Genomic DNA, 13118 nt, shown 5'->3' on the forward strand with positions numbered 1-13118 from the left:
GGGAAGGCATGTGCAAGAATGATTTAATTTGGTGGCACATGCTTTTTCATCAACCAAAAGTGTGGTGGTCCATGTGAGGAAACCTCCAAGTTTATTCCATGTGACCACGACCTTAGGTGGACAGTAACATTAGACTAGGACACCCTATTTCTAATTCTAAATAATATCTACTCCCTCCGTCCACAATTTAAAGCCCCACTTTGATGTGGGCACGGAGACTAAGAAAGCTAAAAATGGTGATGTGGATGAAATAAAAAGGTAGTTGACTAAAGTGATAAAGTAGTTGACTAAAGTGTTAAAGGTGTTGTGTGGTGAGTCCACTAGTGATAAAGTGTAATAAATATAGTATATAAAAATAATAAAGGTGTTGTAAGGTGGGTCCATTAGTGGCAAATGGTAGTAATTTTAAATAAAGAGGGAGGGTAAAAAGGTACAAAAAGCAGAATAGGGCTTTAATTTGTGGACAAAAATTTAAGGGAAAGTAGGGCTTTAAATTGTGGACGGAGTGAGTATTTCTTTATCCAATTTCACCAAATCTCAATCCAGCCACCTAAACTTCTGCCTCACTTTTTACTTTCTTCTCAATAAAATAATTTCAAGGACAAATATCCCTCCAAACTCAACAAGACTTATATGCTATTCTTTAATATAAGAATTCCAGCTGGATCACAGCGAATCTGTCAATAAAACAAATTCAAAGAGAACTAATATACATAAAATTATAGACAGGTTGTATAACCTTTGTCATTTATCCAACAGCAGCAGATTTTCTAACCCAACTGTCAACCACATTCATTCAAATATACACAAGCAACAACTTCCAATTTGTACACTCAAACTACAGAAAAAAAATTCAAACAACCAACAATATAGAAATTCAAATACAAAAGAATCGAGTTGTATGTATGAACTATTTATAACCCATTATAAATACAATTTAATACCCAGAAAAAGAAGGGGGAAAAAAAAAGAATTTCAAAAAATAAGAATTGGAAAAATGGAAAAGAAAAACATGCCATCCTTGATATTTTGCATGAACATACAGAATTGATGTTAAGGAATTAGATGGTCAGGGATAGGAGTGAGTGTCAAGCACCACTGCTGAAACCTTGACTGTCTTTTTTCACCTTTCCCATTTCCATTTCTCTTGTTTGTGCTTCACTGCTCGAGCCCGACGGGTTCAACCCGTATTCACTTGTCGGGTTGCTATATAGGCCACTGCTTCCATATTCTTGGCTGCCCAGTGCCATTTTCCTGAACTTTATCATGTCCTCGTTGTATTGTGTGGTATCATAGTCTGAGCTTCCATGAGAGCTGTATACAGTGCTGTGTCCAGGTCTGATCCCTTCGTTCAGATCGGATAGTGATACGTCCCCTTCTAAGGCCCTCACCACCTGCACCCCGATTTACAAACTAGGTAAGAATATCATCCAATTGCAAGAAAGCTAAATTAAACGCGTAGAGTTAAGCTGGTAAGAATACACTTTCTGCTTAGTGTAACACATTGATGCAAGCATGATGCTCTAGTTAGCTAAATTTAAGACCTTGAAGAACGAAATTGAACATACATTTCCGATAATAAAACAAAAGCACTATACCTGGCTCATTCTTGGCCGACGCCTTGCAGAATGACGGACACAGGCAGCAGCACATGCCACCAAGCGAGCCATCTCATTCTGATTATAATCAGTTCCCAGTCTTCTATCAACAAGAGAATCGAAGTTCCCATCATCAAGGGCGCGAGTCAGTAAGGGCCTAGCCTGTATCAGGATCGCTTCATGTTAGCAAACTCCTACGGGATACATAATTTACTGATGCTCATGCAATGATATTAAGCAACTGAAGTTGAAAAAAATGGGGGTTACTAAAAAAAGTGATTGTTGTTCATTCATACTCACCCAGTCAACTAAACTATCATCCATGTAAGTTTGATTTGAGTCAACAGGCCGGCGTCCAGTAATCAACTCCAGAAGCATAACACCATAGGAGAACACATCAGACTTATCACTAAGCTTTCCTGAGGCAGCGTACTCTGGAGCCAGATACCTGTTGCACAGAAATTTAGCATGCGAGGAACTGATTTTCCATATATTTTACAAAGCTACAAACTGATTGCGTCTCCAAATGTACTGAAATACATTTAAAAGGACATTCAAAATGTGCTCCCCCTCACTCATGGTGCCTTGCAAATCAGTTTGGTGGAGAGGGTAAAATTTTATCTATCCATACATATAATATAATAATCCAACCATACAGTTAAACAGTAAAACAAAAGAGAAGTATTTCATACCCAAAGGTTCCCATCACTCTTGTAGAGACATGAGTATTGGCATCAGACGTAAACTTTGCAAGACCAAAATCTGCAACCTGAGATGTAAAGTTACATACCATCAGCACACATTTTGACAGCAAAAACTTACCCAAACTAGGAAAGATCCCATGTTAGCAACTAGAACTCAAAACATCAAATTATTCTTCGAATTCCAATCCCTCGTTATAAGGTGGAAATCAAATGGGTAGAGTAAACTTTCAAGAAAATCCCACACGGGCTTGAAGATATTACCTTTGCTTCAAAGTTAAAATCCAGAAGAATATTAGAAGCCTTGATATCCCTATGGATAATCTTTGGATGACCTGATGAAAAAAAGAAACATTTTTTAAAAAATAGAAGATAATTAGTGTAACTATATTGCACTTTTTTTATTTGAACAGTGACCACTATTTATGCATCACATTATACTTACAATCCTCATGCAGATATGCAAGTCCTTTTGCTGAACCTAGAGCAATCTTCAACCTCGTTGCCCAATCCATCACTGGTCTTCCCTTACCTGAAATATGTCTAAGTTATAAGATTTCCAATGAATAGACTACTTCCAGTTTATTCTTCAACAAAGTTTAAACATCAAAGCAACTAACCATGAAGGTGGAATTCCAAGGTATTGTTTGAAACAAACTCGTAGACAAGCATTCTCTGAATTCCAGCAATGCAGTATCCAACCAACGACACAAGATGCTTGTGATGCACTCTGCTAATGATCTCAACCTCTGCCTGGAATTCACGCTCCCCTTGTCCACTTCCAGCTTTTAGCTGCTTAACTGCAACCTCTTTACCGTTCGGAAGGACTCCCCTATGCACATAACCGAAACCACCTTGCCCAAGCAGGTTGGCGTCTGAGAATCCATCTGTTGCCATTGCTAGTTCTTCATATGTGAATGTGCTTTTAGAAAACCCTAAAGACATGCCAGGTGAAGGCGGCGGGAGAGGAGTTTCAGGGCCCGAATAGTTGGAACCAGAACCTCCACTGCTGCTCATGTAAGGAGGAGGGGGTGGAGGTTGAGGTGAAGGAGCACGCACTGGTGAATGTGGAGGTCTTGAAGCACCACCGGGCGGGGGAGTAGGCTTAGGAGGCATTGCAACAACATGATGAGGAGGTGGTGGAACATTTTGTTGCCAATTCTGTACTGGGCCACCATAGGGATCGGCTGTAAAAGGATGTAAAGATATAAAATGTCAGCAGCTAAACCATTTATCAGTCACATAACGATTTTCTATGTTCAAGACTCGAGAAAGCCATATCAAATTCACCCGGAATTGCAAATGGGTGAAAATATCAACTTCTACAAGTGTATATTCCACCATGAATTGCATATTTAATTCTTTGTCAACATCAGCTACGTCACATTTAGCCATCACCAATCAAAAAATTCCCGAAAGAACCGCTCTTGCCTCCCCAAGAATTTCCTCCGAGTACTATCGCCATTCACGACACCAACCCCATGGAAAAAATAAGATAACTAAATTACACGGTAGGAAACTCTCCCTCTCTTTCACGGATATATTGATTTAATCAGCATTCAGGAATAGGAATTTCAAATACGCCACGCAAATCATAGCGTGTTTGTCATGATTCCGTGAGACCTTTCTCTCTCTATCTCTCATAACAAATTCTGAATTAAAAAAAAAAAAAACAATTTGCAATTCTAAGGATGAGTCAAAACTGGGGAGAGTTGATGCATGTATTTATCACCTTTATAGCCAGGAGGCGGTGGAGGTATGTAATAATCAGGTTGCTGTCTTCTCTTCTTCTTCTTGCAGCATATAAACATCAAACTCAGAATCACTAGCAAAGCAACGCCTCCCACAGCAATCCCAACCACCATCCCCGTCGATATCCCCGAGTCATTAGAAGCCGGCGCCGACGGAGGCGACCCCGACGAGCCAGGAGGAGACCCAGTCCTCGTCGGCGGCGCCGGCGGGGTTCCTCTAGTAGGTGGAGAGGGAGCGCCTCCGCCGGCGGGGGCCGGCGGCGACGGAGGGGATCCAGATGGAACGGTTGGGGCAGGCGGCGATGGGCTGGTGGTTGGGGGTGGGGTTCCCGGAGTAGAAGGCGTCGACGGACGAGGAGCTACCGGAACCGGCGGCGGGGAGGCGGTGGTTGGAGGCGGCGCGGTAGTTGGTGGATTTGGATTCGGAGTCGAAGGCGGTGGAGCCGTCGTCGGAGTAGGTGGTGGAGTGGTCGTTGGAGTGGGCGGCGGAGGTAAGGTGGCGGCGGGAGGTGGGGCGGTTGTGTTAGTAGGAGGAGGCGAAGAGGGAGGGGGGGCGGACCCCGGCGCCGGCGACGACATTTTTTGAAAAACTTAACCAAATTAACGTCCGAAAACGAATCGAATCAAGTCTGAATTCTGCTGAAAAATTGAAAAATCTTTATGTTTTTGAATGTGCTAAGTTTGGCAACATGTATAGGTTCCTCTCTAAGACCAGAACTCTAGAGAGAGAGAGAGAGAGAGTTGAGTGTAATGTAGTCGTTGGATTATGAAGGGATGAAGAAAGTGGTATTGATTTTGCTTTTTTCGGTAGTAGTATTGTTTGGGGTAAATTTGAAAGCTTCAAGTCAAGAGGAACGCTGAAGCAGTGTGAGAATATTATGATTATTTTATTTAATTTGTTTTAAATAAAAATATAATGTTGTTTTCCTTTTCGGGTGTGTAAATAAGATACAGCTAATGATTATATTTAACGCGTCTTACATTTTTTTTTTTCTTTCTAATCCGCAATCGGCTCAACAGTAGGTGCCCCCAATTCAATAATAAATTATTGAGATTTGTTTTACGTCATCAATTACTGAATTGTGAGAATATTTATTTCTAATTTTACTTTTACCCATGACATAATCTTTATACTCCTCACTCCTCAATTATAGACGGATTCATTAAATTTGTACCATGATAAAAAATAAAAATAAAAAAGTTATTGCAAAAAAAATTAGATAAGTAATTTTGTATTTATCCTTAACTAGTTGTTTATATTAAAAGTAATTAAAAAGTTAAGAATATATATTTTAATAAATAAGTTAAAAAATTTAATTTCTTTTTGAAATATCTAAACAAAGAAAATTAAATATATATAATTGAAACGGATATAATTAAATTATTTTCTCTTGAAAGAATTCTTGTATTTATCAAACCAGTTAAATTTCGAAAATGTGTGTGTTCTCCGAAAAGTAATTTGGAAGAGTTTATGAATATAGATAGAGTCAACCCAATTCATACCAACTCAATCAATTTGGTATTAATTATGGGTCCGAACTTTTTAGCCTAAATTCAGTATTATTGATATAGATGAAGTAATAATGCATTTATCTTAACAGTAATGCTAAACAGCCATATTGTGGTCACCCACAATTTATTTAAATAAAAATAATTTAATTTATTTTTTAAAATAAAAATAAGATTTAGTTATTTTATCATATTCTCTACATTGTAATTATTTTTTTATAATTTTTTTTGTAACTTTTATATTTTTATTAAAAATAAATAAAAAATAAAAAATGCAAAAAATAAAAAAGAATAAGTACAATGTAGAGAATATAGTAAAATAACTAAATCATATTTTTATTTTAAAAAATAAATTAAATAAATCAAAATTTTCCTTATCAGATTAGTGTGTGGGTGGCCACAATGTGACTGCATAGATTTATTGTTATCTTAAACAATTACCTACATCATAATCGCATCAAAATTTTAAGTTCATTTTCCTTATAACATGCATTTTTAATCAGGGATAATGTACATAAATTTGGGGTCGGTTTTTGTTTTGCAAACTTAAGAGCATCTGCATCGGTTACACGATAGCGGCCTACTCGTGCAAGGCTGCTATCGTGTAACCGATGCAGCCCAGTGTTATACGAGGGCTACACGTTCTATCGTGTAGCCCTTTCGACCGTTGGTGATTGGCGCGTGTTTTACACGCGCCATTTTAAAAAAATGGAAAATTCGAATTTGACTGCCTCGTTTTGCGTGTTTTGTTGACCGATTTTTTATTTTTTTTTTCCTCTTCTTTTTCTTCTCTTTTTCTTCTTCTTCTTCCTCCTCACTTTCTTTCTTCCACCATTTTCTTCATCTTCCTCACTTCTTTTTTCATCATCTCTCTACACCTTACATGGATCCACACAACCCAGCTTACTACGACCTAAATTGGTGTCCCGATCTATCCGACGACTATCATCCCGATTTGTCGGGATGTAACTTGGGGGATGCTCCTCCATCCGGCGAGGAGATGCCTTCAGCAGCCCATAGTGCCGCCAAACCGAAGAAAGGCAGCCGGAGGAAAGAAGTCGCCCACAAGATCCGGTATGACAAGCAGGCGCCGGTGGCGGAGGAGGAGGGGGCAGAGGATGAAGGAGGAAAGACTGTCCGTCATACCTACACCCCTGAAGAGACGGACATTATCGTCCAAATTTGGATGGAGGAGACAAACGACGCCATCCGTGGGACAAATCAAAAGGGGTACGATTATTGGAAGAGGATTGTCGCCCGTGTCAACCCCATCATCGGCGCCAACCTCAAGCACCGCCAGATTCAAGGGCACTGGACCCGAGTGGCCCAAGAGGTGCGGCTGTGGGAGAGTATTTGGGTGGAGGCGCGCAGGCGGTGGCCTTCCGGCCATTCTGACGATATGCTCCGGGACAAGGCCCAAACTCTTTTCAAAAGTCGGAGCGCAACTAACGCCTCCTTCAACTACTGGAATGCGTGGAAAATTCTCCGGCACAATCACAAGTTCAAGTTGATGTACCTCGAGGGAGACGTGCATTCCTCCAAGAGGACAAAGACTACAGAGGAGGTCACCTTCACCACCTCGGCGTCAGGCGAAGAGATCTCGTCTGCCCGGCCGATTGGGAACAAGGCGGCGAAGGCAGCGGCGAGGGCGGCGAAAGCGAAGGGGAAGGGGAAGGCGGCAAGCTCCGAGCAACCATCGGAGTACAAAGAGGCATTGGAGCGGTCCGACCAGAACTTGAAAAAAATCACCGCCGAGTATGCCAAAAAGAACGAGCTCAAGGAGAGGGAGCTCGATATGCAACTCCTCAGTCTGGATATGACGCATATGAGCGATGCACAAAGGATGGCCCACAAGCACATGGTCCAAGAAATGCTCAAGCGTCGTGGACTTATCTAGACTAGGATTTTAATTTATGTAATTTAATTATGTTTTTATTTTTATTTTTTTATGTAATTTTTAGATTTTTTATTTTAATGGAATTTTAATTATTAGTAAAATATGTTATTTAAATTTGAGCAATTAAATTTAAGTGAAAAGCATAAAAATCAAAACTAAAGCTATCATGTAACCCCAATGCAGCCTCTTTACACCATGTGGTCCCCCCTCATAAAGTAAGCTATCATGTAACACCAATGCGGATGCTCTAAAAACACGACACGATAAGTCATGTTTGATCGAATCGATGCCGACTTGGTTGCATTTATTTGCTGCCACATTAGTGTCCGGCTGCCCGCTAGGGGTGTGCATTCGATTATATGGTTCGGTTTTGCTAAAATCAAATCAAATCATATTTTTGTTCGATTTAAAAAAAATAAATCGAATTGAATTAACCGAATAAATCGAACCGAGTTAATCAAAATTTTTATAAATAAAACTTAATCGAACCGAAAAACCGAATTAATCCAAAAAAAAATCGAAAAAATCAAAATTTCTTAAAAAGAAAATGAAAATTCTAAAAAAATCGAAAAAAAACTATAAAATTAAAAAAAATTATTAAAAGTTAGATATTATAAAATTATAATTAAAATATTATATATATAATGTATAATAGTTTTATATGTAATTAAAATATTATATATATATATATTATATAAATATAATTCGGTTTTTCGATTTTGTTCGGTTTTAAAAAATCCGAACCGAACAGAACCGAAAAATCGAAAATTTATGAAAAAAAATAAATAAACCGAACCGAAAAATCGAAAAAATCGAACCATATTTTAAAACTTTGATTTGGATCGGTTCGATTATTCGGTTTCGAATTTTTTGCTCACCCCTAGTGTCAGCCCACCAGATTATAGTATCAATTTGTTCAAAAATTAAACTTGTGCGAAATTTTCAATAAAATATAAACTTTCTTTATCGTGTAAATATCACTTTAAACATCAAACTATTTTCACACTATCAATTATATTATGAATATCGAAAATATCATTTTACACTTTGAATTATCGATTTTGTATCAATTGTATCATTCATTTATTTTTTAACCGTTAAATTTTCAATTAGTAAGATATATAATGATATCATTTTGTACAGTATAGATTAAAAAGGAATAATTCTAAATACATCATGACATCTGGTGGATCACGTCAAATTTTTGGAGCTAAAAGAATAGATAAATGATACAATTGATACAAAATTGAAGTTCAAAATTTAAAAAATAATTTCGATAATTCAAGATATAATTGACAGTGTATGAATAGTTTAAGGTTTAAAGTTATATTTACCATTGTTTATTTATGTAGCATTTTTAAGTTCATATACAAATTAGCCATTTTTTGTATATTTTACAAAAATTAGACCATCTACATATCTTCGATTTTGCTTCTTATTTTATCAGCTCAAAGTAAATGTATAATTAGAATATGCCAAAATATTAAACATTATGGCACCAAATGATAAGTACATATATTTTCATAAATTATTTGAGGATTTTTTAATGCTGCTTCTCATTACAAAAATTAAACTATAATGATGGATTTAACATTATCATGATCACCAAAACTTATCGTTAAAAATTAAATAACTCGTTGTGAGGAGCCCTCATAAAGATGGTATTAAAAAAAAAGGGAAAAGGTGCAGATTAGCCATCGAAGTACTAGCCCCTATAGCGTAAAACCCCCCTTAGTCAATGTGAGTGCAATCACCCCCTCGAACTCCAAAAAAAACGTGCAAATCCACCCCTCTGACCTAACGTTGTTTTCGGCCGTTAGTCAATTTTTTTTTTATATTAAAAATGGGGCCCACCTTAATTGTTTACGCGGGCTTTGGCACCGAACAACCATACCAAACGTCGCGAAATACCCTATGCCATTTATCGAAGAACTTCATTCCTTCATTCCTGAATTCTTCAACGAAGAAAACGTAGCTTTGGAACCACGTAGACGAGGAAGAAGAACAAGCTTTGTAAGAACGAAGAGGTTAGTATTCATAACCTTTGTAGTTGCAATATTGCTTGTCACAGCGCAAGCAATTTCTACTCGTGATTTTTTTTTCAAATTTTCGATTGGTTTCTGCAAAATTTTGATAAGTTTCTTTTGTGTACAGCATGCCGCCTCTTAACTTTATTTTCAACTATTTGGGAATTTGGAAGAATGATGATGATACCGGTGCTTTGTTTTATGATGGATTTAATTCAGAAGAAATTGAAGAAATAATAGAAAATATGACCTATGATAGGGTTCTTCTTGAATTCGAGAAATGTTATTCTTCTAAGCCTAATAGAGTTTATGCCTTTGATGAGGACCGTAAGTTAGATGATGGTCTTGTTCTCCTTAGAGATGCTAAGCATTGTTTCAAAGTTTTCGATTATTTTGAACTAGTTGGACAAGAAATTGTTATGCTATTTGCTGACCACGATATAGATCATATGCATCCTATCACACCTTGTCCCTTGTTCCCAGAGGAAGGTGAGAGTTTATGTGAGGGTGAGAGGGATGTGGCTGTTGTTGAGGGTGAGAGGGATGGGGCTGCTGTTGAGGGTGAGAGGGATGGGGCTGGAGAAAGGGTAGAAATTAATGAGGTTGAGAGGGCTGCAAATACTGAGAATACTGATAATGCTAGGGCTTCCAATGTTGACAGTGTTGGGGAAGGTCTAGAGGGTATTCATGAAGACATTGAGGGAGAGGCAGATGTTGAGGGAGAGGCAGAGGTTGAGGGAGAGGCAGACATGGGGAGTGATTCTAGTTGTTACAAGCAACATTCGTCTGATAGTGAAGAAGAGGGTATGGAGGTGGAGCAGGGTATGGGGACTGTACAAGATGCTGAAGATGGAGGCTTCACTTTAGGTATGACATTTGCCAATGCCAATGATTGTAGGGAGGCCATTAATGCCTATGGTGTTAAATATGGTTATAAGTTACACTTTGTCAAAAATGAACCAAAAAGGATAAGAGTGGTTTGCAAGAATGAACCCACTTGTCCATTTCTGTTATTTGTTTCAAATGATGGGGATGTCCAGGGGTTGGTTATCAAGACTCTCGTGGGAGAGCATACCTGTTATCCAAAAAGAGAAGTACCAAGTGCCAGTCAAGGGTATTTAGCAAAATTCTTTAAGTCAGCTGTGTATAGGAATCCTAAATTCACTGCAAAGGACATGCAGGGGCAGGTTAAGGATCAGTTGAAACTGCATGTAAGTTTGCACAAGTGCAAGAGGGCAAAGAAAGACATAATAACTAAACTAGAGGGCAGTTTCAAGGAGGAGTTCAATAAGTTGTTTGCTTATGCTGAAAAGGTGAAGGAAGTTATGCCTGGATCAAAGATGGAAGTCACATTATCCACAGACCAGTTGCAGAATGGGAGAAGGGTATTCAAGAGAATGTTTGTACTACTAGAGCCACTCAAGTTGAATTAGATGGGGGGAGCTAGGAAGCTGATTTGTTTGGATGGTTGCCACCTTAAGGGTGTAACATTTGGGTGTCTATTAACTGCTGTAGGTCAGGATGGCAATGATGGGGTCATGCCTATCGCCTGGGCAGTAGTTAATAAAGAAAACAAGAACAATTGGACTTGGTTTGTCAGGTGGTTAAAGCAAGAACTACAGCTTGGGGAAGGAGAAGACATTACTATAATGTCTGACATGCAAAAGGTGAGTATTTCAAGTTAGTGCAACTGATACAATCTTTGGTATTTCTTGTGCAACTGATTAACATCTTTTTTGAATGTGAACAGGGTCTGATGGAGGCTGTTAAGGAGATCACTCCTTATGCTGAGCACAGGTGGTGTGCTCGGCATATTTACTCCAATTGGAGTAAAAAATGGAGAGGGGATGAGCTTAAAAAAAGATTCTGGTTGGCTGCTTGAAGCTCCTACGAGGCAGAATTCAAGATGAACATTGCCAAGATCAGGAGCATCAACAAAAAGGCTGCCACTGACCTCCTACACTATCCCCCAACCAACTGGAGCAGAGCCTATCAAACCATTAGAGCCTCCACATACATGGTAGACAACAACCTATCTGAGTCTTTCAATTCTAACATAATTGAGGCTAGACATAAACCCATTGTCAGCATGTTAGAGGACATTAGGTTGTTATGTATGAAGAGGATAACTGATAGGAAGTCTGCATTATCATCTTGGAAATATGATTGGTCTCCAAATGCCATTAAATTGTTTGAGGGAAATAGGGCTGACTCTATTGAATGTAGTGTTGTTTGGAATGGTGAGTACGGGTATGAGGTCAGTGAGGGGGAGGACAGACATATTGTCTTCATTGATCATAAAAAATGTACATGTAGAGTTTGGGAACTTACTGGTATCCCATGTGCACATGCTACGGATGCATTTCAGTATAGCTCTATTGAACCAATGCATGTCATTAGTCAATACTATCATAGGGACACTTATGCCAAAGCCTATGAACATGCCATTCATCCCTTGCCCGGAGTTAAATTCTGGGATGTGAGAGAGCAAGATGCTGTGGAACCTCCACCTATTGAGGTTAAGATAGGTAGGCCAAAGAAAAAAAGGGTGAGGGCATCACATGAGCCGAGGCATCAGCATAAGTTTAGCAGAAAAGGCAAGACTCAACACTGCAGCCTTTGTGGGAGTGAAAGCCACAAAAAGGATGCATGTCCAAAAAATCCAGCTCAGGTAAAGACTCATTCATTGATTTCATTCTATGTGTTTAAAGAGCTTATGCTAAATTCACTCTATTTAATATGTAGGCCAGTAAGAGTTCCCAAGCTTCCTGCTCTTCTAAGCCAAACAAGAAAGCTCCATCAGGCCTTGGACTTTATGTCAATCTGGACACAGGGAAACAGATCCTAAATGTAAGAATACCACATACATTGCTAAGTTTTTGCTTACTAAACTGCAATTAAGTTACTTATATGTTGTAATTTGCATCTTATGTAGCCTGGAGGATCTCAATCAGTGATCATAGATGATGGCAAGGCTAAAGAACATGATCCAAATACCAGATTTGTAATACCCAGTGAAAGACAACTAAGGTTGGAGAAAAGGAAGAGAGGACCAGAGAAGTCAGTTGGAGAGTCCTCAAAAATGAAGAAGACATCTACCAAGCCATTCAAGCCACCAAGGGAAAAGAATGAACATCAGCAGACCATCCTAAGGAGGTCACCAAGGGGGAAAAAATCAGACTCAACTCTTGGATCAACAACCACAAGTTGAATTAACTTTTTTATTTTCATTTTTTGCTGCTACAATGTCACTTTTCCAGAATTAGTTTATGAATCTGCATAGTTTTTGAATCTGCATTTGAACTAGAAATAGAATGCTGCAATGAACAAGTGTGATGATTTACTTACATTTTGGATAATACATAGTTGTTATGCTATTTCCAGATTATCCATTGATTTGATTTGTTTATGTTAGAATGTTGCAATGAACTGTCATGAGTCAAGATTTGAGGGAAAATAGTTTCATTGATTCTTTTCATTACATGAACAAAATACGTAGAAAAGCTTACACTAACCTACAACTATAAACAACACCAACAACCAAGATACAATCAAAATTATCCAAAGAAATGCATTTTTCCTTCTAACTGTCATTGATTCTTTAACCATTTTTTTGAGCTCTACATTTTCATTCT

At 38.4% G+C, this 13118-nt stretch overlaps 1 protein-coding gene across 1 annotated transcript; it reads right to left on the reverse strand.

The window, feature by feature from the left end:
- Positions 1–852: 852 nt before the first annotated feature.
- Positions 853–4920, reverse strand: LOC130988343 (proline-rich receptor-like protein kinase PERK1). The gene is made up of 8 exons (XM_057912158.1): positions 4032–4920; positions 2920–3486; positions 2745–2831; positions 2564–2634; positions 2291–2367; positions 1899–2046; positions 1599–1760; positions 853–1394 (listed from the first exon to the last, which is right to left on the reverse strand). The coding sequence occupies exons 1-8, from the start codon at positions 4627–4629 to the stop codon at positions 1089–1091; spliced, it is 2016 nt and encodes a 671-aa protein (XP_057768141.1). The 5' UTR covers positions 4630–4920; the 3' UTR covers positions 853–1088.
- Between the last annotated feature and the right edge of the window lie 8198 nt (positions 4921–13118).

This window comes from Salvia miltiorrhiza, chromosome 6, assembly GCF_028751815.1.
Source record: "Salvia miltiorrhiza cultivar Shanhuang (shh) chromosome 6, IMPLAD_Smil_shh, whole genome shotgun sequence".
Classification (NCBI taxonomy): domain Eukaryota; kingdom Viridiplantae; phylum Streptophyta; class Magnoliopsida; order Lamiales; family Lamiaceae; genus Salvia; species Salvia miltiorrhiza.

Bases quoted from the DNA above. Each gene is read 5' to 3' on its own strand.
- LOC130988343 (XM_057912158.1), bottom strand. From the start codon at position 4,629: ATGTCGTCGCCGGCGCCGGGGTCCGCCCCCCCTCCCTCTTCGCCTCCT. The intron at 3,487-4,031 runs GTGATAAATACA...ATCCTTTTACAG, and splicing joins ACCGCCTCCTGGCTATAAAG to CCGATCCCTATGGTGGCCCA. The intron at 2,368-2,563 runs GTAATATCTTCA...TTTACATCTCAG, and splicing joins ATTTTAACTTTGAAGCAAAG to GTTGCAGATTTTGGTCTTGC.